General features: G+C 42.0%; 3 protein-coding genes and 1 long non-coding RNA gene across 6 annotated transcripts; 2 read left to right on the top strand and 2 right to left on the bottom strand.

The window, feature by feature from the left end:
* The first annotated feature begins 257 nt into the window (after window positions 1–257).
* Window positions 258–2,369, top strand: LOC116175603 (putative nuclease HARBI1). The gene is made up of 2 exons (XM_031493798.1): window positions 258–706; window positions 1,491–2,369. Exons 1-2 carry the CDS (start codon window positions 284–286, stop codon window positions 2,310–2,312), a joined length of 1,245 nt encoding a protein of 414 aa, XP_031349658.1. The 5' UTR covers window positions 258–283; the 3' UTR covers window positions 2,313–2,369.
* Window positions 702–14,961, bottom strand: LOC116175606. Of its 3 annotated transcripts, XM_031493828.1 has the most exons (10): window positions 14,772–14,961; window positions 14,538–14,720; window positions 11,788–11,859; window positions 11,484–11,534; window positions 11,371–11,427; window positions 11,237–11,314; window positions 10,981–11,188; window positions 10,765–10,927; window positions 7,296–7,458; window positions 702–1,404 (listed from the first exon to the last, which is right to left on the bottom strand). In XM_031493828.1, exons 1-7 carry the CDS (start codon window positions 14,911–14,913, stop codon window positions 11,160–11,162), a joined length of 612 nt encoding a protein of 203 aa, XP_031349688.1. In that variant the 5' UTR covers window positions 14,914–14,961; the 3' UTR covers window positions 702–1,404; window positions 7,296–7,458; window positions 10,765–10,927; window positions 10,981–11,159. The 3 variants fall into 3 exon arrangements, with proteins under 3 accessions (XP_031349688.1, XP_031349682.1, XP_031349672.1); XM_031493822.1 differs by lacking the exons at window positions 7,296–7,458; window positions 10,765–10,927; window positions 10,981–11,188; ... (4 more) ...; window positions 14,538–14,720; window positions 14,772–14,961 and adding exons at window positions 2,362–2,502; window positions 2,583–2,842 and having other exon boundaries at window positions 702–1,173; window positions 1,210–1,404; XM_031493812.1 differs by lacking the exons at window positions 7,296–7,458; window positions 10,765–10,927; window positions 10,981–11,188; ... (4 more) ...; window positions 14,538–14,720; window positions 14,772–14,961 and adding exons at window positions 2,362–2,502; window positions 2,583–2,842.
* LOC116175620 lies at window positions 8,242–10,188 on the top strand. The gene is made up of 2 exons (XM_031493841.1): window positions 8,242–8,438; window positions 9,420–10,188. The coding sequence occupies exons 1-2, from the start codon at window positions 8,261–8,263 to the stop codon at window positions 10,166–10,168; spliced, it is 927 nt and encodes a 308-aa protein (XP_031349701.1). The 5' UTR covers window positions 8,242–8,260; the 3' UTR covers window positions 10,169–10,188.
* A 4,120-nt stretch (window positions 14,962–19,081) lies between the features above and the next one.
* LOC116175628 lies at window positions 19,082–19,833 on the bottom strand. Its single transcript, XR_004146334.1, has 3 exons — window positions 19,689–19,833; window positions 19,182–19,632; window positions 19,082–19,135 (listed from the first exon to the last, which is right to left on the bottom strand). It is a non-coding gene; the product is annotated as an uncharacterized LOC116175628 (long non-coding RNA).
* Between the last annotated feature and the right edge of the window lie 7,809 nt (window positions 19,834–27,642).

Raw genomic sequence — 27,642 nt, forward strand, 5'->3', positions numbered from 1 at the left:
AACCGAGCTGCGGCTGTTTTAAAGTGTTGGCGTGTGTTTTAATGTGTAAATTTTGTTTGGTGGTATTGTTGTGTGCGCGCTAAAATTAGCTGTTTTTGGTGGTTAAATCATTTAAATCGGACCGGTAGATCCGGAGATAGAGATTTTTAAAGCGGCCTACTCACGAGGCAATTTGCAGGGTACAATTTGCAGGGAACAATTTGTAACGAAATTGGGTGTAGACGCTACACATCCCAATTTATCAGTAGAGTTGTTGATTTCCGAGTGCGTGTAGTATCTCACCATGGCTCCCTCAAAGCGCCAAAAAATTGGTATAGCATTAGCATTAGTGACATTAGACTCTGATGAAAAGAAAAAGAGAAGAAAGTACTGGACAAAACAATGGTTGCTAAAAAGAAGTCAATTTTCTCATACAATTTTAATGAAGGAATTGGAAGCAGAGGACTTTAAAAACTTTTTACGGATGGATAGTAACTGTTTTGAAGAACTTCTTAATATGGTGGGGCCTTTAATTGCCAAACAAGACACTTTAATGAGATCCAGCGTTAGTGCCACACAACGATTAATTGTTACTTTGAGGTATCTGGCTACCGGAAGAAGTTACGAAGACCTAAAATTTAGCGCAGTTATATCCCCGCAACTCCTATCTAGTATAATTCCAGAAACATGTTGGGCTATCTACAATTGTTTGAAACACTATATAAAGGTAAGTTAAAAAAAATATATACACTTTTGATAATTAAATTTTTATTGAAATCATTTAAACACAAGATACTGAGATATTATGTCGGTATCTTCAGGAGGTGGTTGATCGAAAGTTGTTGGATGGACGACAGTAGGTGTTCGGTCGACAGGGTAAAAACTTGCTGTTTGATTTGTTGTTGGTGTCGAACCTGAAGCCAAGTATTGAAGGGATATTGGTCCCATCGAAATACTGGGAGGTGCTGAATATGAGGCTGAATACTGAGACACTCTTGGAGTAGATACAGATGCTACTGAATGGCGGGACGACGGCGATGACGAAGAATATTGGTAATGGTACGGTGTCTGGACTGCGGGATTCAATATAATTGATGCATTTTCAGTTAATTTCCCCAATTTGGCGTAAAAAATAACATCAGAAATTAATTTGTTAGCAATAGCTGATTGCTGTGGATCCACTGTACTTAACTGGAGTCCTAAGGATTTTCCGATTATTTCCCACTCTTGTTCCGTATCATCTAGTAATTTATTTGCCTTTTTCAGTACTTCTTCTTTAGCCTTGTCTAAGCTTTTTCTTTGCCTTTTAGTATTTGTCATTTTTGATGTTGATGGTATTTCCTCCTGAGTGGCTGCATTAGTTCCTGAAGCTTCTTGGTCGAGTGCATTTTCATTAGATAACTCAACAGGCACCTGAGGTGTTTCCTGAAAATAAAAATATAGTTAATATATTTTGTGTTTATATTTTATAATTTTTTTCATCATTGTTTATCACTGATTTTTTGTTCTAGATGCCAACAACAGAAGAAGAATGGAAACGTGTCGCCAACCAATTTGAAACCAAGTGGAATTTTAGTCATTGTTTAGGGGCTATGGACGGAAAACACATAGCAATACGGAAGCCACCACACAGCGGTTCTGCGTATTACAATTACAAAAGCTTTTTTAGTGTAGTACTGTTTGCTGTGGTCAATGCAAATTATGAATTTATGTATGTACACACTGGAACAAACGGAAGTATTTCAGATGGGGGTGTTATACAAAATACAAATTTCTTTAAAATGTTAACTAGAGGTTATCTAAACTTGCCACCTTCGTCTCCTTTACCAGATAGCAACAGTTCTGGCCCTTATGTATTTCTCGGCGACAGTGCATTTGCTATTAGTAGACACATTCTGAAACCATATCCGTTCAAAAACATAGATCATGAAAAGAGGATATTCAACTACAGGCTATCTCGTGCCAGAAGAGTTTCTGAAAACGCCTTCGGCATAATGGTATCTCGATTTAGGGTTTTACTACAAACTATTGCTACCAATGTTGACAATGTTGATCCCATAGTATTGGCTTGTTGTGCACTTCATAATTATTTGAGAAACAAATCATCTAGCTACATCACACAGACATTTGTAGATAAAGAAAATACAGAAAATTTGACATTTGACCTTGGTGCGTGGCGTGATATAGGCACTAATTTAGTTCCTCTCGCACAAATTAGCGATAGGCAAAGGAATGAAGAAGGTAAATATGTTCGAAACGTATTTAAAGAATATTTCAATGCAGAAGGCAGTGTTTCTTTTCAGGAAAATATGTTGAGAGTTGTGCCATTATAAGAAAAATAAATAAATAAATCATAGATTGATAGTATTTGTTATTATTTACCTGAGTAGAGTTTTCCAAAGTATCTTTTCCGTCACGGCTTGGTTGGGTATTTTCTGTTAAGAATCCCATCAGGTCGAAATACCACAATGATGGTATATAAATATCATCTAATCCTGACCCAGTTATTTTCGAATTTTTTATCTAAAAATTATAATACAAAACTAGTAAAATGCCTACTTTTTACAGACACAAAGTAATAAAAATCTATATTAACAACTTACTTTTTTTAGTTCCCTGTTATACGTTGTCCGCATATTTTCTAATTTCTTCTTGAATACATCTAAAGTTGCTGATTTGTCGAACACTTTATATTTATCTAGCAAAATATTGAAGCCTTCCTGTCTCATATCGCGATTCAGGTAGTTACTGTTTGTTTTGTCCCATAAAAAAGGCATATCTCGAAATGTGTCGATGATATCGGTCCATACTTCCTTTTCTTTTTCCAACATTATGTTTTTAAATTATTGTATTTCACTAATCCACTTTTTCTAGCCAAAAACAAGAAAAAATAATCAACGTGAAAGAACAAATAACCCGGCCGACCTATAACCTCATTTATTAAGATCAAATCGCCTCCAACTGTCCCACACACACAATAATTCGCAGGGTATTCGGGAGGGGAGCAGAGCGATTGGAATGACTGAGAACCCAACTAGCCGATATCGTGAAGTCGTTAAAAAATTGGAACGATTGCAATACATACGAGACAATCCGCAGGGTCCCTGCAAATTGTACCCTGCAAATTGCCTCGTGAGTAGGCCGCTTAAAGCTTTTAAACGGAATTTAATTAGAACGAGTGTTGGTGATAAGACCGGGGGCGGAAAGCCAAGGGGTAGCGGGTCGTGCCGGGTACCCAGGCGAAGCCCTTCTTTTCACGAGTTGAACCCGCACCGGGTCGACCTTATCGAGCCAGGGAGACGGGTGCTAGAAGCCTATCAAGTTTCGAGTGATAGCGACTGATAGGGCCATAGAGGCGCAGGCGGACGGCGGAGAGCGTCGCGACAAGGTTTGGTGCAACGGGGGATCCAAGACCTATCGTTTGACACCAGGCACGAGGGGGTGCGAACATCCCTTCCGCGGCGACCTACACACGGCACGTGCTAGTGACTACCGGAAGGAGAGCAGCTATAAGGTAGGAGTTAGTGTAAATAAATAGCCCTCAACAAGGCGAGTCAAGTCTGCACCAGCCCATTTTTATCGGCGCGCGGGTAGGCCGGTAGCAGCCCGATCAAACTGTAGCATTTTTGCACTGATAGGGCTTTAGCGGCGGTTAGGGGTGCGCGGTGAGATCGGAACAGGTGCAGTTGTGTGCGTCTTGTTCCGACCAAAATTTTGAGTCCAATCCCGAGGCGGTAGTGCCACTTTGAAACGCGCACATTTTTTAATACGTAGGTGTAGATAAACTAACAAACAAAGTGCGATCGCGGTGAACGCTGATAGGGCCATAGAAGCCAAACGCGCGGTCGGATTTCTTTCGTTTTGGCCACCTTGCAGCAAAGACGCATCAGTAGACACCCCACACGAAGGAGTAGCTACACCCCCCGTTTTTTGGGGAGGCAAAGAAAACACCCCACGAGCGGTCGGTTTTACCCGGTCCTCGGCCCGCTGTATTTGGCGCTTTTTACGCGTCCGCAGACACCTCATACGGAGGGGCAGCTGCACCCCCTGCGCGCACCCCTTTTCGGGGGGCTAGTGTAAAAGTGGAAATGTCGGGGAAAACTCCGGCTGGAACGGAAGAACGGAGGCCGTCACTGGCAGAAGGGATCGCTGCGGTCTTAGAAAAAGAGGGCACCGAACCGAACTCTCCCCTGGTAGGATCCTGGGAGTTCAGATGGTCCGAGGAGGAAGGGAAATCGGTTCCAGCGGGGCCAGCAGAGACACCTAAGAGAAAGCACGACGGGGCCGGAGAGGGGCTCCCGTCAGCCAAGAAATTTGGTGACGACAATCACGTAAAAGACGTCATACGATGACTTAAAAAGAACGTCTAAAATGACTTGTGTCACAGATATTTGACGTGATATGGTATGACGTCATAAACACCCTAATAAATCACTATATACTGACTTTGTAACAATTGAAATACAGATTAATTAAAACCTTTATTATGTAATCTTGTTACCAACATCCTAATAATAGAATACATGGCAATACTTACATCTAATAGAAACATAATAAATTGATATAGTCTGGGTTACCTATACTTGGGTATGACTCATTTTTAAAAGTGAGGGGTTTAATATTCGTTTTTTTATAATACGCGCCGTTAGATGTCTCTACTGTAATCCGTCAAATTTTGAATTTATATCGTAGATTTGATACTCGGTTGCAAATCAAAAAGGCAATTATCATTATTTTGATATAAGAGTAATAATTTGAGGTGGGTTGGTGAATTACAAAAGTAGATGAAAAACAATGCAGATGCAAGACGTACGTTTTCGACCGGCCAATGAATTGCACAACAGACTTAAGTTACAAATTGGCATCCTTTTCATCCTTTTCTAATAAGTTGTAATATGTGTGAGACTGTAAGAGACGCCTTGAAGAGTAAGCATATTATTACGATATACATCAATGAGTTATACCCAAGTATAGGTGGCGCAAGCAATATGTTGTATTTCAGATGCATTTCAAATCACTACAAAGAATGAATTATGGGAAAAGAAATTAAATTATCACTGTACTTAAACAGAACACATTTAGCAACAATGTCTTTCATAGCATAACTTTTTATTTCATCAGACAGATTACCGACAATAAAAATATTTAAATTCTTTGAATGATAAGTATAGTGGTATAAAGATTCATACGTACAAAATCTACGTCCCAATACGAGTATGCTAATGTGATTTGAAGTATCAACTACAATATTACAAATTTGTATCACTTTATTTCCTTGTACCATACAGAAAGCATTCGCAGCAGAATGAGTATAGATACAAAAAGTAGCAAATTTGTAAATCAGTTTTTTATATTGTTTTACACTTGTGCAATACAGTAATGGACCCATATTATGCTCATATTGATACAAAAAATTCGTAGTATTTCTTTCGGTTATTAGTCGTAACCATCTAGCTTCAGACAGTCTTCGACAGATTTGTTGTAGGGGATTTGTGGGGCTTTTAACAAGATTCTTTAATTTTCCTAAGAAATTTTCAAAAGGAAATGCTGAAAATGCATCTAGTTCTCCATATAATTCACAATCTGCACTTAAATGACAAAGAAGGTGAACATTGTATATCATAAATTGTGAAGTATACAGTTTTTCACAATGTACAACAAATTTATTTAATATTTCACCTGGTAACTTGCAACCAAAATGAGTGATATGGCGATTACATGAAAGAATAGATATAGCAAAATGAAATAGCAAAAAATGCTCGTATACTGATACATCAAGAATGTCCTTTAATACAACTGGCCCTAGGTATAAGAGAAATGTTCGATACTCTGTCGCTTTCCAACGAGATAACTCTGAGAGCGATCTCGGCTTTCTGTTAAACTCACACGGAATATACTGTTTCAATGATAATAAATGCTGAGATAGTAAATTTGTCATTCTACCACTAAGTCGCACTTGTAAAGGGTGACCACTAACCCACACATTCAACAATTTACGCATAACTCCGCATATAGTCAATTGGAAAACACTTGACCATATTCAAAGAAAGTTCAGAAAGTGGTGATGTCCCTAAATGATAATCTTCATCTAATTGTTGTGAAAACGTTTCATTAGTTCTAAGTGAAGACGAAATGCCCCGTAAAACTACCCTACCATTACAATATTCCCCATGTTCACTGCATTTGTCACATGAAGAATATCCTCCATGGGATTTCACGCACTTAATGTAGGCTCGTGCGGGAGCATCGCAAATGACACTGTGAATTTTAATCACATACTTGCGTTGGTTCACTACAAAACCATTTTCTGTTAATATTTTAGCTTCATCTACGAAATCTTTTAGATATTCATTTAATGGTGATGGTTTTTGAGTGCCACAAAATATTCCAATAGGGAAAGGGTTACTATTAATATTTTTAATGAGAACTAATATGGGCCACCGGCTAATGTTTGAACTGCGAAATAAAGGAATACCATCAACATTGATACTTATATTTATTGGAGAATTTATTAAATTTGGGAAACTCAAAATACAATGTTTAAGACCATGAGCTAACCCTATATGACAGTATTCGCCATTATCTAGTTTTTTTGTAATAGTTTTGACAGGAGTTTTAAGCAGTGTTCTGCAATCTAATGGCAGTTCACGATGAAAACGTGACAAAATGTGCAGTAGTTCGGTAACATTAACATGAGGAATGCGACTCAGCGACTCTGAATTGTCCATGATCTTAGTAAAGTGGCGAGGTCATTATTCTGGTCATCATTAATAATACCATCATCACTGCATGCATTATCATAAATATTATTTTCATCAGAGCTTCTAAAATTTTCACTTTGAACGCATTGGTCATCATAAGAGTTTGTAGAATTATCAGAACTATTTAGTTCAGTAGGGAGGTTTTTACTTTCAAAATATTGCTCTTGTATACATTCTTTAATTTGAAAATCATTTGAAGTACTACACAAATTTTCAGAGTCTCTTGAATTGTTATTTTCTAAATGTTGACTATCATTATAATTGGAGGATTCAATATTGATTTCTGTAGCTATCGTTTGAACTGCATCTGCAACACGACGATACAACTGTCGCCTTCCTACAGGATATTTATGTTTGTATACCAGTTTTTGCTTTTTATGAGAACTCATTTTAAGAATACGAATGATTGAACACTAAACTATAAAAGGTTTTGATTAATCTATAAACTATGACAAAACTTGGATATCATGTAAAACAAACTTAAAATAAAAATATGTACTTATACGTACATCTAAACTAACAAAAAACTGTTACTTATACAGAATTAAAATTTACCTATTCGGCGGAAAAACTTTCTATTGGAGGCCTTGATTTGTATTCTCCATCAAATTGGCTTTTCCCTCTAATTTAAAACGTTGCGGTGAATGCTTCAACCAAATTTTAATGCAATCTTCTATATCCTTAAGAGTTGCATTTGGGGACGTTTTCTTCACAGCATCTAACAAAAAAATGATAAACCAACATATTTAAAGAAGGAATAGTTTCATACCAACTACAACACTTTTACATTTTAAATTTGCAAACGGCATTTTTTGCGACCGTTTTCCATAAAAGGAAAATTGTGATGCAAAGTTATTTGTAATAATATATTTTAAAATCCTGTTTGTTTTCGATGTGGCATCCTTACCACCAATCGAAGATAAGAATGATACCTGTAGAAGAAAATGAAAAAATTCACAGAAATAACATGTTTTAAAAAGCTTACCAAATTAGAAGCATTAGCCACAATTTCCTAATAAGATTCCAATTTTGCCAATTCTTCGTTGGAATTGATGGGAAATTTTATAGGTAGTTCTAGTCGCCGAGATGTATTACCAGATGTGTTTCCATTATAACCCTGTTTTAGCAAAGATATTATTTCTTTGTTTTGCTCATTTATTTGAACTAATAAAGATAAGAATTTTTTTTCAAAACCTAAAAAAAATTAAAAAAATAGATGAAATTAATGAAAATTAAACCCACCTGTTCGGCTAAGGCTAGGTTCAGATGACAAGCGCTCAACGCGCGTTTTGATAACGCGCGTTTACAACTACATACATTTTATTCAGGCCGTACACATGCTAACGCGCGTTTTAGTAACGCGCGCGTTCAACGCTGCGCTAGCGCTCGACTGTTGTCAGCGCGCGTCAACGCCGCTTTGAGATCATTGGTTTTCTATGTTTCCGTTCAGTTGAGCGCGCGCTTTCGACGCGGATAGACGTATTTTAGGGTTCGTCAAGTTCGTCCGAAAATCGTCCGAAATGGAAACCGAAGCTTTTAATACGGAATTATTAATTGATGAAATAGAGAAACGTCCTGCGATATGGGACATGACAAGTAGCGATTATTCAGATAAGAATTTGAGAAGACGGGCTTGGGAAGAACTCGTCCTTATATTTTGTGAAGGACATGACAATGAAGAAAAGAAGAAAATATTATGTGAGTATATATATATTTATTTACATTTACAATCGATTTGTGTTACAAGTTAAATATAACGATCCTGCCAATCTACTTTTCCTTCATTAATGAAATAGTTTGTTAAATGTACTCGAACATTATCCGCCTGTCGCACAGCACGTCCGGTATAATGTGAGGCTAGATTTTCCAGGGGTGGAGTATAAAGTGTGTCTTCAAAATTGTAGCCATCCCTGATTCTGACATAATTATTTAGTGTACATATCGCTTTTACGATCTTTTCTGCAAAACCGATGTTAACATCTAACGGCCTGTGTAAAATGCGCCATTTATTGCACATTATGCCAAAAGTACATTCAACATACCGGCGTGCTAATGTCAAACGGTAATTAAATATTTTTTTAGCATAAGTTAGTGACCTTCCCCCATATGGACGCATTAAATTCTCCATCATGCCAAAAGCTTCATTAGCCACTATCACATATGGCAACGTTGTCGGTCTATTTTGTATTAATAATGCCTTTGGCTCAGGTAGATCTAATGACCTTTCTGTCAGCTTTTTGTACAATGAAGAATTCTTGAATATACCTGAGTCACTGTTTTTACCGTAGGCACCTATGTCAACCCACACAAAACAATAGTTTGCATCCGCTAGCGCCAATAAAACTAGCGAAAAATAATTTTTATAGTTATAATACATAGAACCCGTGTGTTCAGGCTGGATTAACCGTATATGTTTCCCGTCCAAGGCTCCCAAACAATTGGGAAACTTTGAGTTCTTTTCAAATATCGTGGATATTTCACACCACTTTTCTTTCGTTGGTTCACTCATAACAACGGGCCTTAATTTTTTCCAAATAGTTTCACATACATGTGGTATTATAGTAGCCACAGTAGATTTGCCAATTCTATAGTCGTAGCTTAATGTCCCAAATGAACATCCAATGGCCAAATATCTGGAAACAAACATAAACTATTACTAAATACTGTTTTTTTTTTCAGCGTCATCCCTGCAAAAAAAGTGGAAGAGTTTACGGGATAATTATATGAGAGAGGTGAAGAAAATAAAGACTGTCAAATCTGGATCAGGAGCTTCCAAAACTTCGACATATATTCATTATAATAGACTACAATTTCTACAGGCATCAATTGCCAACAAAGATACAGAAAGTAGTTTCGATGCAGATAATGCATCAACTTCGTCAGAGGTTGCTGAAGTAAAAATAAGTTCTGGCTTTAAGAGTCCTAAATCTACTTCAAGAAAAAAACAAAAATTAAATCCTGCTGATGAAAGATTTGCAAACATATTAGAGCAGAGTTTAGCACAGAAAAATGTGTCTCATCCAAAAGAAGATGACGATGAAGACAAGCTGTTTTGTTTGTCACTCGTTAAAGAGATTAAAAAAATTCCGGAATATAGGCGACTTCAAACTAAAATTGCCATTTATAATTTAATTTTGCAAAACCAAAATGAATTTCAAGGACCACAACAACAGACATATGAATATCAAAATTACCCGGTATCACAACGAAGAAATTATTCATCACAAGAGCAGCGTCATCAGTCATCAGCTTCTGTTGAAGGCTTTCGTTATTATGATTATAGATCACAGCAGTCTAGTGTGTCAAATAATTTTGCACATTATAGTTATACTACAGCAATGGGGTCTCCATCGCCAGTAACACCTACTCCATCGCCAGCACCAACTAATGTCAGCAATGAATCAGAGTTAGAGTTATTCTGCGAGTAACAAAATGTTATTTTTTCTTTAAAAAAATTGTTCCTAAACAAGTTAATTTGATTTATAGATTATGTTGATTATTAAAAAACTTACCTCAATGTAATTATGAGTTTTTCTTCCGGTGAAATGCTATATCGCACAGCGTTTTTATCTGCTACGAGTTCATCGTTTATGAGAGTCAGTAAGTCATCAAATGACTTGATGGACATTCTGAAGTAGTTAAAGAATTTGGGCTCAAATTGCCTTAACTTAGGATATAAAATAATGTACTGACTTTCAGTCAGCCTGGTTGACAAAATTGGGTGAACCCAATATCTCCGTCTTCTGTTGTGTCGTTTCTGCCGTCTGTATAAAATCACGGATAAAACTGTTTCTACGTCCATCTTCGACAAATGTAGAACTCAAACTGGCCGCAACAACGCGCGTTTAACGCCTGACAAGCGCGCACCATGTGAACACTATACAAAAATTCAACGCGCGTTCAACGCGCGCTGAGCGCTTGTCATCTGAACCTAGCCTAAGAGTTGCATTTGGGGACGTTTTCTTCACAGCATCTAACAAAAAAATGATAAACCAACATATTTAAAGAAGGAATAGTTTCATACCAACTACAACACTTTTACATTTTAAATTTGCAAACGGCATTTTTTGCGACCGTTTTCCATAAAAGGAAAATTGTGATGCAAAGTTATTTGTAATAATATATTTTAAAATCCTGTTTGTTTTCGATGTGGCATCCTTACCACCAATCGAAGATAAGAATGATACCTGTAGAAGAAAATGAAAAAATTCACAGAAATAACATGTTTTAAAAAGCTTACCAAATTAGAAGCATTAGCCACAATTTCCTAATAAGATTCCAATTGTGCCAATTCTTCGTTGGAATTGATGGGAAATTTTATAGGTAGTTCTAGTCGCCGAGATGTATTACCAGATGTGTTTCCATTATAACCCTGTTTTAGCAAAGATATTATTTCTTTGTTTTGCTCATTTATTTGAACTAATAAAGATAAGAATTTTTTTCAAAACCTAAAAAAAATAAAAAAAATAGATGAAATTAATGAAAATTAAACCCACCTGTTCGGCTTAATCGTGATGTATGAGTATTTACAGGTGTATTTAGTCCACTAATATCTTCACTAATATGCTCAAAATCTAAAATTGAATACACAATAACTCAATTGTTTGTTGTAGTGATAACGATAACCCACCGGCTTGATCTAATCTTGGCGTGGAAGTAGTAGTAACTGAGGTATTTCGTGCTGCATCTAAAGTTTAATAGCAATGAACAAATTGTTTATGGTCTGATACACGGTTAACATACCGGACAGGATGGTTATGCATGATGTATGTTCCAGATTGGTGTTATTAATACCTGAAAGAAGTTACATATTTTGAAAGAAATAGCAAACATCATGATTTACATAATACAATAAGAATCCAAAATTTATACGCCACTGTACCTCACATGTACTAAAGACGAGTGTACTTTCAAGAATCAGAAATGTCAATTTTAATATTAGCAGTTCATTTGATGTATGATAAACCACGAAGGTGGAGCACTGAATATATAGTACTATATTGCTATATGTATAAAAAACGTGAAGTAACCTTTTTTTTATTTTTACCTTGAATTCCGGGAGTTGAAGGCTCGGAAATTTTGTTTCGTGGTCCATCCCCTTTGAAGGTATTAATAGGACCTTGAAGAAATAATTACTGGGAGTACAAGGAAAAGAAACCAATACAAACAATATCGTCGCCAGGAGTGATTACCGTGAGGTCGTAATCATATGGTATATCGAAAAAGCGAATCGTACATAAAATCATGCGGGAAATCGTAAGCAACATAGGTACAACACAAGGATACTATATAATATAAGGATTGCTCGATCCCTATACTTGTAATGTTGCCCGAGTTTAAGTCATATGTGACGTCACCAACGGACCTGGCTGTCAGAATTGACAGTTATAATTTGCTAAGTTGTCAACGTTTTTGCATTAGCGTTATAACTGTGTGTATGTGTTCGCTATATTGCAACAAAAATGCTTGAACGCCGGCGTGCAGTACGGGACTGTAATAACAATTTGGGGTAGTATTCACATTTTACACTCAACTGGCGCTCATTTTAGCCAGTGTCAAGAAGAACGTCGAGAAATCGTTATTTTAAAGATGGACAAAGTTGAAATAAACTGATTTAGCGGTTACGTCGCGCTAATAAGCCCCCCAGGTATGATCATGAAATTGATAGAAATGGATAGAGGACACCTTAATTACATGTTATCAGTTAAAAAATTTGCGGAAGAAGCCTTACATTTTCCACAATCTTCATTCAAAGTTCACTTCATTTCGTCGTAAGTGAGGTTACATTACTCCAAATTTCATGATTGTTTTTCAGTTGGTACTGGTGTTCTTAACATTCCTGAGTGCCAACTTTAGTTAGTTTCTTAAGAGGTTATGTTATTTTTCCACGATTTAATTAACTTTAAACAATGATATACAATGTTTTTAATTATACCATAATAGCAGTAAGTAGTTCTCTACATCCTACATTGCTAAGCAGCGATCCATGGAAAATGCGAGTGATGTTCCTTCCCCTCTCGACCGTATTAGGCGGTGGATGCTAAGCGGCGATCGATACGGAAAAGGCGTTCTAAGTTAAGCAGCGATCGCTAACGTAGCTGCGATCCATGGAAAATGCGAGAGATGTTCCTTCCCCTCTCGACCGTATTAGGCGGTGGAAGCTAAGCGTCGATTCATATAAAACATGCAGGAAGTGTCCGGGTTTCCCCTCTCGGTGATCGATACCAAGAAATTGTTGCCACATGCAACCTTCTCTACGACATCCTTCTTCCCTAATGCATTCAAGTTTAGACTGTATAAGCTTCAAAAAGTGGTGTTATTAAAATGTCAGTCACATGGAAGTGTCGCTTATTTGGTGTTTAAGTCGAACAAAACCTAAAATTGTATTGTATATTATACCTGTTGTACTACTTTTATTACATTTTCTTAATATACACGTTAAACCCAACATATTTCATTTTAGTAGGCGAAGGAGTTAACATAACCTCCTACAAAAATTTACTGTCACCTTTGTTTATTAGGGGAAAAAGAGCTGTCACATAAAATTTTTCAGTTTCACCAACTTAAGAATTACAAAATATACGTAAAATAACACCAGATTTCCAGAAAATGAGGTGCTTTTAATTAAGATTGTGGAAAATTTAGGCCCTCTTCCGCAATTTTTTTTAATCTAAACGTGTTATTAAGGTGTCCTCTATCCATTTCTATCAATTTCATGATCATACCTGGGGGGCTTATTAGCGTAACGTACCCGATTTAGCTGCAATTTCCATGGATGATGAAGAGTAAAAAACCAAAAACGCAGGATGAAATGGGTTCACGATATTTTGAGTATGCGAAAAACCGAAGGAGAATTTGTAGACGATGAATTACAAGTGTTTCTAATATAAATACCTACCTATAACATCCATTTGGACGTATTAGACCCCTTCTTAGCAGACGTTTTTTGAAGCGGCTGGTAGCTTGACCCCTTCACATGGTGCGATTTGCAGCGCCACAAGTAGCACGAAGCGCTTTTCAGAAGCGCCTTCACGCAACAAAAGCGCACGTACCAAGAAGGGCGTCGTTTTTTAAAAAAATTGTGTCTGGTTTGAGGAGAGTTGATTTACTTGTGCCTTAGTAAAGAGCGTACATATTTTTGTACTGATATTTTGTATATAAAGCTAAGTTTGTTATTACTGATATGTGGGGGTTGTAGTTCGACCGTTGAAGGAAGGCGAAGCTCTATTAGACTAAACACTTCATATTGTGTGGTAAAAACCATTGTAGCACGGTGTGGCAAATCCAAAATTATAACAGAAATTGTACAGAAGAGACTTATAAATTTCTGTTCTTACTCATCTGACATTTCCGCATAACCGTATCTTTTTTTCGAAGAAAATTTCCACTCTGCGCAGCGTTTCAAAAACGCATCGTGAGAAGGAGCTCTTAGAATCTTACATAATATAAAATACAAATGACAGTGATGCACAAATCTAAAAATCAAAGCATGCAGTGCGTCTGGGTCCGACAGTGACGTCACTAGACGCAGCGAAAAAATTCAGTGATCGAGCAATCCTTATATTGTATAGTATCCTTGGGTACAACAGTTCTGTCAAATGGACTATGAACCTCTCCTGGTGACTACCGATATTATCACATCCATGGACGCTATAGCCGTCCTCCGTTCCGTGACAGTGCCGCCGTTGTGCGAATTTAAACAATGCCGACTATAGCCGTCCTGTCACCAAACGCAAGACGGCTATAGCAATCGTGTCCATGAATGTGTTATTAATAAATTACTCATAAGAAACTTACTGTCAAATCTAGGAGGACGAGGAAGTTTAGAGGAACTTGCTTCTGATGACTCGTCCTCACTACTAATCATTCGTTTTACAGGGATACGTTTTCTTTTTTCAGTTTTTGTTTCTTCAACCTCACTCTGTACGTCCGAACTGTATTGGCATTGTCTCAACTTTTGGTATGCTTTATGTAAGTCATCTAGAAATGTAAATTGAAACACGCAGGTATACAATCGTCAAATTTAAGTACCACAATCAAAAAAACAGCGTGCAACAGTGTGCAATTTCCATTGTTGTTCGTTTGGAGTTTCAGCTTTTATCAAAGCCTGGTCATATTTATACTGTTGCTTGTATGGGGGCCAGTACACTTCTTTTTTTTTGGCGTCAACCATGAACTATGTACTACTGCGACTGCTCCCTCGTCTGCGAACTCGATGCCTATAAACGTGTTCATGATATGTACACTCTGCAAAAATCCTTGATAATATAGCTGATAACCAAAATGTGCACATGCTACAGGTGATAGGTTACGAAAGTGGGTACTTACAAGTAACAAACGTACAATCGATGTACCTATATATGAGTACTAAGGAACCGCCACGACACTATCTTACAAATAACCAAACCAAACCTAAATGTTAAGTGTTAACAACTTAACACACGCAGACCGCCATTAAATAAACATAAACCACTGCTGCGTGCTGCAGTTTATGCGCAAATCGCTGTTGAGCACACCGACCGCGCCAAAATTCGGCCATTTTAACATTGATTAGAGATCGGTTCGTGACACAGGATATTGAAGAGCCGCACGAGGAAATCGACGAATGACGTCACTGACGAAACTTTACTTAAAACTAACGTCAAGTGTACGTCAGTATGCTACCTGGGTAAGGGCACTGAACGTCAAGATAATACAACTAATCGAAAGAGTGCAAAAGAAAGTCAAGCGCCTAGATGAGCTCATTACCAAAAATACGACCAGGGAAATTAAAGAAGTCGCCATAGAACTAAGAAGCGCGGTCTCACAGTTGGCGAATGACGAGATAAGAGCCTTCATCGAGGAGAAGAATCCGATGGCACGCAAAAAGGAAGCAGCCCGGCAGGTCTCCAACTAGTGCCAAAGGTGCAAGACGGTGATCGCTGCCGAAGATCGAGAACGCGAGGAAATCCAGGCAGAAATAGACGAATCCTAAACCGAGGAGATTTGGGAGGTGGTTAAAAAGAAGTGGCCCGAAGGAAGCGCACGGGGAATGATGGACGCCGGGGAAGCGTGGATAGAGAGTGAAGTCGTGCTGTATAGAACGGCTGAAGGCGATACGGTCCGGGAAGAGCTGGCGGGCCGTCATCCGGAATTCGCAAAACATGTAAAAGGGCTCCAAACGTTTAAAGGAGGTATAACCACCTTCCGGAAATCCGAGGCGGTCATAGAGGAGGGGGACGAGGAAAGAGACGGTAAAGAAAGATACATTTTCGTGGCAGCCATCGAAGGCAAGACCAATGAGGAGAAGGCCAAAGGGGTCATCAACACAGTCAAGAAAGCAGCACTACAGCTGAGCGCCAAGGGGCAAAAACACGTCACATTCTTTACCGCACCCGAGGAGAGGGACATATGGATGAAGGTGGCAGAATGTGTCTTGTACAACAAGTCGATAGAATAACTGCTTCGACGGAATGCGCAAAGAAAAGAAAAAGAGGCAAGAAGTATCTTTCCTAATAAAGGAAGAGGGGAAGACGTACGCGGACCTTTTAAAGGGAACCAAGAAGGGGCTGGTAGGAGAGCCCTGCCACGCAGTGAAGGCGATCCAAAAAACCAGGAATGGTCACCTACGCCTCGTCCTAGACAAAACTAAATCCGACATCAAAGGAGCCAAAGAAAAGCTCCAGAACGAAATGGGCTCGAAATGCACAGTCAGGGGCGATGAAAAAGAGAAAGCGGTCTTCCACCTAAGGGACATTGACGAAGTGACGACGGAGAGAGAAATAGAAGAGGCACTAATGGCATTGCTGAAATCGGACACTCCTGATAAGCTGGTGGTAAGGCCCATAAGAGGACCGGAGGGAGGCAGCAGGGCCGCTACGATACTGGTGGACAAGACACTAGAGCAGCAGCTGGAGAACCACAGCAGAGTTTGGATAGGGATTGTCCCCTGCCGTATCAGGAAAAGGGTCGAGGTGGAAAAATGCTTCAAGTGTTGGGAGTTCTATGAACCAGGGCACAAGTGCAGAGAGGGAGAAGCGTCCGTTAAACGATGCTACAACTGTGGACAAACGGACCATGTCAAAGAAAAATGCGAGAACCCGAAGAGATGCTACATGTGTGAAGAGGACGGACATGTGCCCTGGACCATGGCGTGCGCCAAGTTCAAACAAGCAGTCAGAAATGCTGAGGCTAAACGAAGATCGTCGAGGCTAATAAACAGCTCGGCCCCAAGGAAAAACTAGTCACTCGTGATATTAGTCTGTGATAATCAGTTATTATTAACTCGTGTGCGTGTCAACTGTACCTGGTGCCAAGCCGAAACCTTTTAACGTGTTGTGTAATCCCTGTTAAATTTATATAATGATCAAAATTCCATACCGTAGTGTTAAGGCAATCCAGGCCAACATTAATAACTCAAGAGCGGCCTTTGACCTGCTCTGGCACACCGCAAATGAGCGGGAGGTAGATTTGCTAGTGGTATCTGAAGTGGGTAGGACTGTAAAATCCGATATGTATAAAGATAGTACGGGCCGTGTCGTAGTAGCAGTTTTGAATAAGAAGGCAACCGTGGAAAAAATATGAGTTGGAGAAAATTACATCTAGGTGGAAGTAGCAGGGCTAGTGGTGTGCGGATGCTACTTTCCGCCCAATGATAGCCTTGAGGATTTCAACAGAACAATCAACAATCTGGTAGCAGACATGCGAAAAGTGGGAAGCAGAAGAGTGCTGCTAGCAGGCGACGTTAACGCTGCCTCAGTCACCTGGGGCGCCACTGTGACAAACACCAGGGGAAGAATAGTTGAGGAGATGATGGCTGCGCTGGACCTGGTGGTATTTAATCAAGGCTCCAACCTTTGAGAGGGGGAGTAGGCGATCGATTATAGACGTCACTATGGGTAGCGAGGCGGTTACCAGTGAGGTGGTAATGTGGGCAGTGGAAGAAATGGAAACATTAAGCGACCATAAATACATCTCTTGGGAGATAAAATAAAAAAATAATAGAGAGAGAACAATAGAGCCCATCGATAATGCGGGATGGATGGTTAAAAGGCTGGATGAGAAGAAGCTAAAAGACATATTAGAAAGTACCGACGCTCCTAACTCTCCGGAAAGATTACAGCAAGTTATGCAGCAGATTGCAGACTATTCCATGCCCAAGCGCAAGAATAGAGAAGGCAGACGCGCAACATACTGGTGGGACGAGGAAATTGCTGCAACGAGGAAGGAATGCATGGCCCTTAGGAGAACGATCGCTAGAGTACACAGGAGAGCCGACAATGGAGGAGAGGAAGAGACTCACACATTAAACACGATATACAAAGATATGAAGAAGACTTTAAGAAAAAAGATACAAGAGAAAAAGAAGACCTTCTGGCGTAAGCTGTGTGCTGAACTCGATGAGGACATATGGGGAAGGGCCTACAAAATTGTAACTGGCAAACTGGGAAAAAGATCGAAGGTTGTTAACAAAGCTTGATGAAAACTACCCGTTTTCTTTTGGGTTTTTTATTTCTTTTCACGATACAATTAAATTGACATAACTACTAAAAAATGCGTATTTCCACTCTCTTTTGTTTTTTACAACCCTGATATATGTCCAGCAATTTACAACAAAGGTAGTCGGTACAGACGCTGATATTATCGCAAAAACAGATAGGTTATTCCCGCTACAAAATAAAGACACGGAATGGAAAGCATGGGACACGAAACTAGAAGAAGAAACCCCCCGTAAAGTCACCGTTCAGGAAATAAGGGACGCCGTTAAAAAAATGCCAAAGAAGAAAGCACCCGGCCCGGATGGGCTGCCACCGGAGCTGGTTAGCAGAGTGGCAGGAGCGAGACCGGAATGGTGTACAAAGGGGTTTAATGAGGTTATGTCCACGGGAGAGTACCCAGCGAAGTGGAAAGAGGCGAACGTAGTACGTATACCAAAAAAGGAACCGGGATCGGTGAGACCAATCTCTCTGGTAAGCCACTTGGGAAAGCTGATGGAGAGAGTACTGGCAGGAAGAATAGCGCCATATGCAAATTTATCGGAAAGCCAGTTCGGATTTAGAAAAGGGAGAGGCACTGGGCCGGATTAAGAACACTACCAAAAACGCCATGAGCGGTACCAGACACACCAGGGAGGTAGCAATTATTGCCTCACTAGATGTGCAAAATGCCTTTAATTCAATTCCGTGTAAGGTAACAATGTACCCGTGCCTTTATTTATGGAGCGTGTAAACGCTCCTTTACAAATGCACTACATTGACATCAATAGATGTCGCTAGCTAATCATAAATGATAACCTAACCAAGTGTCATTTCCACTTCCTAGTCGTAGTCTAATCATGGCTGTATAAAAGGAGGATCCCTTGATTTTAGAAGACACTTCTATCCTGTCATTTGATGACCGAAAACCTGAATCCAGACCTAAAACTGATAATCATTCATCCGATTTCCCGTTTGCATTCGATACCGTTTCCGTTCCGCTTATATCCTTAACCCACCTGTCCCTGCACCCTTAACCTCGCCATTCATTAGAAATCATCCAGTCCTTGAAAGACGAACCCTCAAACACCCGGAAGTTCGATACCTGTGGGGCCTGTGACCCGCATGTAGCCAACTCCCGCTTGCTTGATTTAGTCGTAAGGTTGTGAACGTTAAGCGGAGGTAGTGGCCGTGTCACATCTTGCTTTTCGTTACCATACTATCACCAGTACCTTAGATACGAAGCGAGTCAACGTACGGAAACTGGGAACTGTGGGGCCTTCGACCTGCATTCCCCCAGTTTGCGAACGTTGATTTTGTTTCAACCTAGAGCGTGGTGTACTGGGGTCGTGGCCGTGTCACATCCTGTGTACCACCTCTAGCATAAGTACCATACCGCACTGACGGGCCGAGTATTCGGAAGTGCTGGTGTCATTCACCTGAAATAGAACCCGGCGGTACCAATCATTCGCACCCCGATTAATCGATAGCTTACCAACTCCCGGATAAAAACCCGCTAATCGATAAACTTACAGCTACCGGCCAACTTAGAGTACCGCTGAGCCGAAGCGAACAGCTCCGACATCTCGACACCTGAGATCGCCGCCATTGCCCATTGTACCGCAACCTTAGACCATATAGTACATGGACTGCTATCGCCCTATGCTTTCAATACAAAATGGGTGGTCACGGATAGAGGGCACTGTAGTCGTGGGTATGTGAATCTCAGGGTAAACTAATGCCGTATGAACACGACTCGGATCGCGTAAATAGTAACTTTTATGGTAACGGCGTAGTACGGGAAGCTTTAAATACTCCTGATTATCTTCTATACGTCCACAAATAAGAATAGGTTTGCTTTTTTTGCCATATCTACACTATTAATTAATTGACGTTTGTGAATTTATAGGTTGACAGCCTCAAATCGTGTCTCAACGGACAATTTCGGACAGACTCGTTTACCCTGAAACGCACATACCCAGGCGATGTCCTTGACCATATTTTAGTTACAATTAGCAGTCCATGTACTATATGGTCTAAGACCGCAAACTGAGGCAACGGCATAGCAGAATACTACAGTATCGACAACAAAACCAGGGATACCAACTAAATACTATTTCTGTATTCTGTGGTGTAGATACACGGTGTCCAAAATAAAAGAAAACTGGTGTGTAAATAAGTTTTATTTAGAGACTCTGGGGCACGACTGCAGCTACCCGCATGCCCACCGAAAAACCCTTACATCCGACGAGGGTCATTATGGAGGAACTAGGGAAAAAGAATACGCCTAGATACTTAAGAAAACTGATATATTTACCTCACCAATAGGAGGAACACAGTTAAACTGCCGACAGGGAGGAGGTATACTTTTGAATCCAACGGAGGAGTGCCGCAGGGCTCGGTGCTGGGGCCAATACTATGGAATATTGCCTACGACGGAGTGCTGAGATTGGGAGTGCCGCCGGGAGTGGAGTTTGTGGCCTACGCGGATGATGATAGTGTGGTGGTAAGAGACCGTGAGCTCGATAGGGCGGTGCAAAAAACGGAGGTGATAAAGAAAGCACAACAATGGATGGAAGAGAGAGACCTTAAGCTAGTTGGCGCAAAGACGAAAGCGGCTCTAATGGCCGGTAAAAGAAGGTTACCGGAGGCCAGCCTGGTCGTCGACAAAACGAGGGTTCCCCTAGAGAGAACAATAAGACATACTAGGGGTTAAAATAGACAGGAGTCTAAGCTTTATACCACATGTAGAAAGAGCAATCGACAAAGCGAGTAGAATGGCGGATCAGCTAAGAAAAACTACGGACGGCCATAGGTCAAGAAAAAAGGGGGAAATGGAAAAACCTGTACAACGATTTAAACAAAGATCCCTTCGGACAAGCGTACAAGATAGTAGCGCGGTCCCTCAAAATGCCAGATGCCAGGGTCGAGCTTTCGGCCGAGCAGAAAGAAGAAGAGTTCGAGAAACTCTTCGTCTACAGATGAGAGAATAGCGACACACAAGAAGAACCAAATATCGCGGACGTCGAGGAGATAGACATGGAAGAATTCAAGGGCGCAGTAAATAGGATTAAGACGAATAGAGCACCGGGGCTTGACGGACTTCTACCGGAGATAGGCTAAACCACATATCTTTATGAGAATGTATAATAAACTTCTAAAGACGAATAGATTCCCCGAATGCTGGAAGAAGTCGAAGTTAGTACTGATTCCAAAGCCCCAAAAAATAACAGACGCGGAAGTCAAACATCGTCCGGTATGTCTACTGGACGTAATGGGAAAGGTTTACGAAAATGTACTGAAGACGAGACTGCTTGCCAACATAAAAAAGAATGGTGGCATAAATGATAATCAGCATGGGTTTCGGACGGGCAGGTCAACCACAACAGCAAATAGGAGGCTCAGCGAGGAGGCCGAGAAAACGGGATACGGAAAGATGAGATACGGCGTGGTAGTGCTCTTAGACGTAAAAAATGCTTTCAATGCGGCATCGTGGAGGTTAATTACGGAGAATTTATCTAAAAGGAAGGTAGATAAATATCTACAAAACGTCACTGAAGACTATCTTAGAAAAAGAGTGATTACGGTATCGAAGGGAGTAACAAGGGCGGTGTATGCAGGGGTCCCACAGGGATCAGTGCTCGGGCCAGATCTCTGGAATGTGCTGTACGACGGACTGATGGGTGTGGTGCTGCCCAGAGGAGTCAAACTGATCTGCTACGCGGACGACGTGGCAATCTGGGCTACGGCGGAAAGCGTGGCCAGCCTTAATACTAAGACCTGCGCAACTTTACACGTTGTGGACGAGTGGATGAGGAGGAACGGCCTCCAGATAGCCCCTGAAAAAACAGAAGCGGCGGTGCTAAATAGGCACCTACCACTGAAGGGGGTGTGTATAGTACATAAGCGGATAGTAATCCCAATAAAGACGGAAGTTAAATACTTGGGCATGATCCTGGATAAAGGATTGCTTATGGGAAAACATGTAATAGCAGCTACGAACAAGGCGCTAAAACTGATGGGAGACCTAGGCAGACTGATGCCCAGAATTGGAGGACCCACTCAAGCAAAGAGGCAAGTAATAGCACTGGCGGCCCAGTCAATAATTATGTACGGAGCCCCAATCTGGCTCAAGGCTATGAGAATTAAAAAGTACAACCAAATCATAAAGACAACCCAGAGGCAGATAAATATTAAAATTGCATCCACCTATAGGACAGTGTCTGCAGAAGCATTATGCGTAATCAGCAAGATGCAACCCCTAGAGCTTCTTGCCAAGAAAAGGAAGAAGATGATGGAACAAGTATGCTATGACGGAACTGAGACTGCAAATAAAGAATTATACGAAGAGTGGCAAAGACAATGGGATGATACACAGAAGGCGGAATGGACAAAACGCTTGATTCCACAAATCGAAGTATGGGTGAGCAGTAAAATGGGGAAACTCATTATTATATTAGCCAATTTCTGTCTGGGCATGGATGTTTCGGATCGTACCTGAACCGAATAGGGAAAAGGGAGACCACCAAGTGTAAATTCTGCGACGCAGAGGTGGATGACCCGGAACACACCTTCTTCAAATGCGAGAAGTGGACGAAGCAGAGGGATAAGCTTTGGACAGCGATGGTGGAGGTTACACCAGAGAGCATTGTAACGAAGGCAATTACAAACCACAATATATGGAAGATGTTTAAACAATACGTAGAGATGATCATCTCGCAGAAAGAGGAGGACGATCGAGAGAGGAAATAATTCTAAACTGGCCACGTCTGACGGATGAAAGTGCGAGACAGTGCCCGTCAGATAAAGCACAAGGCCAGGAGTGGTTTTAGTGGGTGCGAGTCCCACACTACCTTGCGCTGAAAGACCTTAAGGCGCCTGGTGTCCATTATGGATTTCCACTCCTTTATAAAAAAAAAAGGTTATTAGGTTAGGTTGGTTAGAGAGTATCGGTACGCGAGGAATTATTGAAAAAATACGGCAACTATATCGAGGCAAGGACGAGGACGGGGGTCCTAAAGAATGGCGGTCGATCCGGAGTCGAGCAATTAGCGATAAATGAGATAATAGAAAGCGGCTTAGAAGAATGCCGAAGAAGAAAGCTCCTGGTCGGACGGCTTTCCACCGCGAATTTGTGGCTATGGTTTTGCGCGAGAGGCTCGGAGGTGTTGAAACCTGACTTTTAATGGAGCTCTAGAAAGGGACCTACCCAGCAGGTGGAAGGAAGCGACGGTGGTGCCTGATCAAAAAGGACCCAGGACTCGTCAGGCCGATATCGCTTATAAGTCACTGGGTAAACTTTTCGAAGGATCCTGGCATACGAGGCGATTTTTGAATATATCGGATAGACAGTTCGGCTTCCGAAAAGGAACCGGCACCAAGAACGCAAAGAAAAAGATCCACGTCATCGCAGAAAAGCCCTTAAGGGGCACATGGAGAACCAGGGAGGTGGCGGTTGTGACCATCTCTGGTATTCCGCAAGCTTTCAACGCGTACCCACTAAGGTAATAGGGAGCAGCTCTGGAGAGGAAGGGGGTACCATCGAAATTTGTACGACTAGTTACAGTAGCTCCTGTGTAGAGAGGGAAGGCGGGGGCCAAATTATACCGGTCGGGCGGAGGCACACTTTGAGATCTAACGGTGGAGTTCCGCAGGGCTCCGGTCCTGGGACCATTATTATGGAACGCGGCGTAGACGCCGTTTAAAGCTGAAGGTCCCTAGAGGGAGTAGAATTGGTTGCGTATGCTGGACGACCTGACGGTAATAGGCGGACGGATAGGAAGCCTCGAGACGCAGTAAGGACTAGCCAATAGGACGGTAGAAGACATTCAAGAAACGTGGACAGAAGAACACGGCCTCCAGCTGGTGGGGGCCAAAACAACAAGCGCATCCTATGCCGGCAGAAGAAGACTTCTCCTATCCACGTCCCGAGGTAGCAGGCGACACAAATAACGCCGCGGTAGATACATCGACGTGCTAGGAGTTAGAATAGCATACCAGTCTCAACTATATCAAACACGGTAGTTAAAAGGTGATTGAAAAGGCCAATCGCACGGCCACACCTAACTGCATAAGGCTGTTCTGGAACTGGGGCCCTCGGGAAGAGCAGAAGGAGGGTGCTGTCCGCAGCCGTGAATAATGTTATCCTATATTCTGAAGTGAGGTTGTGGGGAGCGCGAGCGCTCAGGACCCGAAAGGTGCGGGACCAATTAGATAAAGTACCACGTAAAATGACTTGGAATAGCGTCGCATTCCGCCCGGTCCCACGAAGGGATCTTTTTGTAGTGGAGAGCTCCCCTCCTCTGAGGCTCTTGGTGGAAGAGAAGGCACGGGGAGGAAAAAGAGAGGAGACCATGAAATATGGCAGGAGGAATGGGAAACCGCTCCTCCTGGACACGAAAGCTAATCAAGAGACTAGACCATGGGTGAGAAGGAGAACATGGAGTAGTTATTACTGGTTGACTCCATTTCTAAACGGGCACGGAGAGGTAGGAACCTCCTTTTTAAAATCAATAGAGGGAGCCGATAGGTGGTATGGGACTGCGGACAGACTGACACGGAGGGGCAGCGCAATCTGTCAGTCCCACGAATGGGAAACTGCCCGTTGGGGCCCTGGTGGACACGATGTTTGGAGAGGCCGGCTAAGTTGGGAAAGAAATTAGCAAATTACATAGAAATAGTGATTCATGCCAGGAGAGGGAAGCTAGAGAGTAGTATGGAGGAATAAGGACATTCTCTGGAAGAATGCGATAGCGATGCCCAGAGGTGGATACCTAAATAGGGAAGAACTGGGATTAGGGAGAAGGGGTTTAGTGGGTGCGAGCCGGCCACTACTACCCTCACCGAAGACTCAAGGCGAGGGTGTGCGATAGGCATTCCCTTAATTCCGGGAATGAAAAAAAGGTTAGGTTAGGTTAAGTTCAAAGTTCAAGATCAAGTTCAAAGTAAAAAAATTCGTTTTAACTCAATAACACATCTCGATCTAACCTAACTGATGAGAGGACAAATTTTGAAATGCAAAAGGAAACCAATTAAAAGACATTCGTGAACGTGAACGATTAAGTTGAGTTAGTGTTAAGTTACGTTTGGTTAGGTTAGGTTAGGTTAGTGGAGGTAGATGGAACCAAGACCACACTCGCTAAATATATTGACATCCTTGGAGTTCGACTGGACTGTAGTCTAAAATATATCAAACACGCAGAGAGAGTTATAGAAAAGGCGAGCAAGACGGCGGCACAAATACAACGACTTTTTTGGAACTGTGGCGGCCCACGGGAAGGGCGAAGAAAAGTGCTTGCATCGACAGTGATGAACATAGTGATGTATGCATGTGAAGTGTGGGCGGTTGCTGTAAAAACCAGGAAAGTGCGCGAGATGATATACAAGCTGCAGCGAAAAGTGTCGCTCGGTATCGCAGCGGCATATCGAACGGTCTCCACAGAAGACATCTTTGTGGTAGCAAGCACCCCGCCCCTCAGGCTGCTGATAGAGAAGAGGATGAATGGGAGAAACAGGACCGAGACAATCGATAAATGGCAAGAAGAGTGGGAAGCCAGAACTTCGTGGGCGAAAATACTTATTAAAGACCTCAGGCCATGGGTTAGACGTAAGCATGGGGAAACCAATTACTGGTTTACAATTCCTGACAGGCCACGGAGAGGTAGGCGTGTACCTACACAGATTCAAAAAGAGAAGATCCCATAAATGCAGAGATTGTGAACAAAGGGACACCGAGGGTCATGCTGTTCTGCAGTACACCAGATGGGAGCCGGCCCGCTGGAGATTGTACATAGAGATAGGTGAATTTCTGGACTCTGATAATATAGTCCCAACAATGTTGGAGAGCCCTCGCAAATGGACGAAGATTAGTCAATACATACAACTGGTGATTCAGACACGTGAAAAGTAAGCAAGGGAGCCCGGTTTCGCCGCAATAACTTAGAAACAAGGACCACAAGCGCACCTCTGGAAGAATGCTTTGGCGATGCCCAGAGGAGGTCGCATTCATAGAAAACGAAGGGGGAAGTGGTTTAGTGAGTGCAAGCCCCACACTACCTCCGCCATAGATCCCATTTATCAGGCGGAGGTGTGCGTAGGCATTCCACCATCCCCACTTGAGAAAAAAAAAGGTTAGGTTAGGTTAAGTTAGATTAGGGTAGTCGCGCGCGAGGATTCGTACTGAGCGGACGTGTTGTAGAGCGCTCTAGAGCTCGCAAAACGAAGTTACGTTAAGCTTTCGGAAGAAAAATACGGGAGTGGTGTCAACGTGTGCGCGCTTAAAAGACCTTTCTTTTGGTGCAAACCGCGATAAAATCGGACCTGTACATCAGGAGCAGCGAATTTTTTAAGTTTTCTCGTGAGAAAGTTGTTTACGTGTGGACCACGTTTTTGGCAGAAGCGGTAAACGACTTGTGAGCGGGACAAGCGAGGTGTCGTTGGACAGTCCTTGGCACAGGGAGTCGAACCCGCACCGGGTCGACCTTATCGGGTCACCCCCGCAGGCGCTAGAGGGCTATCTGTGCGGTGGCGATAAACACTGATCGGTCCACCGGGGCGCAGGGGTAAGTGTTAGAGAAGTAGGAATTAGTTTTTGGTGTTGGGCGCGCAAAGACGAGCATTTTGACACCTGACTCGAGGGGGTAGCGCAGCCCCTTCCGCGCACGCTAAGGGCGCGACACGTGGTTTTTGGGGCGCGGAAAGAGGGGTCGGGCGGTGTTAAAACTAGTGCCGTTAGATAGGTGGTGGTGCGGCGGAGAGTTAGAGGTGCGGTCCGTATAAATCGGTGCACGCGTTCGGGAGTGGCAGCCCTATCAGCTTCCGTGCATAGAAGACTGATAGGGGTGTAGTGTCGGAACGGGTGGAGGGATCTCGACCGGGCACACTTTTTTGAAACCGGGGCGAAAAGACGAATCCGTGGACACCCCACTCGGGGGGGGGGAGCACCCCTAAGGGTTGTGTTTTTCGGTGGAGGTTTTTGCCGGCTGGTGGAAAATTATTACGAGAACGTTGTTGAGGGAGCAGTGCAGTGCGGCTAGGTGCAAAAAGCCGCGTCTTTTGACACCCCACTCGAGGGGGTGGGGGACACCCCTGCGCGCAGTGCTGTTTGGGGGAAGAAGTGCGAACTTGTAAATAGTAGGTTAAGTTAGTTCTTATGCGACGTTGCATATATAGTTTTCTAGGGTAGTAGTACGTGAATAGTGATAAGACAGCGCGAGACACTTGGTGCCGCGTAAAGTGCGCGAGTGCCCAAGGAAAATGCCGGACGAGGAAGAGGTGGTGCCGGAGACGCCCGCCGGTGCGTCTAGGACGACACGCAAGAGACACGACAGCGACGAGGACGCAAGCCGGAAGAAAAGAAGGGGTGCAACCCAGGAAGAAGTAGTGATTGTGTCGCCGAAAGGGAATGTTACTTGCATTGGTGATTTGCGGAAATTCCAAACGGAAGAGGG

Source organism: Photinus pyralis, unplaced genomic scaffold (genome assembly GCF_008802855.1).
Source record: "Photinus pyralis isolate 1611_PpyrPB1 unplaced genomic scaffold, Ppyr1.3 Ppyr1.4_LG1, whole genome shotgun sequence".
NCBI lineage: Eukaryota > Metazoa > Arthropoda > Insecta > Coleoptera > Lampyridae > Photinus > Photinus pyralis.

Excerpts from the sequence above, each read along its gene's own strand:
- LOC116175620 (XM_031493841.1), top strand. The coding sequence starts at position 8,261 with ATGGAAACCGAAGCTTTTAATACGGAATTATTAATTGATGAAATAGAG. Across the intron at positions 8,439-9,419 it reads AGAAAAGAAGAAAATATTAT|CGTCATCCCTGCAAAAAAAG; the intron begins GTGAGTATATAT and ends TTTTTTTTTCAG.
- LOC116175603 (XM_031493798.1), top strand. The coding sequence starts at position 284 with ATGGCTCCCTCAAAGCGCCAAAAAATTGGTATAGCATTAGCATTAGTG. Across the intron at positions 707-1,490 it reads GTTTGAAACACTATATAAAG|ATGCCAACAACAGAAGAAGA; the intron begins GTAAGTTAAAAA and ends TTTTTGTTCTAG.
- LOC116175606 (XM_031493812.1), bottom strand. The coding sequence starts at position 2,810 with ATGTTGGAAAAAGAAAAGGAAGTATGGACCGATATCATCGACACATTT. Across the intron at positions 2,503-2,582 it reads ATAACAGGGAACTAAAAAAA|ATAAAAAATTCGAAAATAAC; the intron begins GTAAGTTGTTAA and ends TATAATTTTTAG. Across the intron at positions 1,405-2,361 it reads CTTTGGAAAACTCTACTCAG|GAAACACCTCAGGTGCCTGT; the intron begins GTAAATAATAAC and ends TTTTATTTTCAG.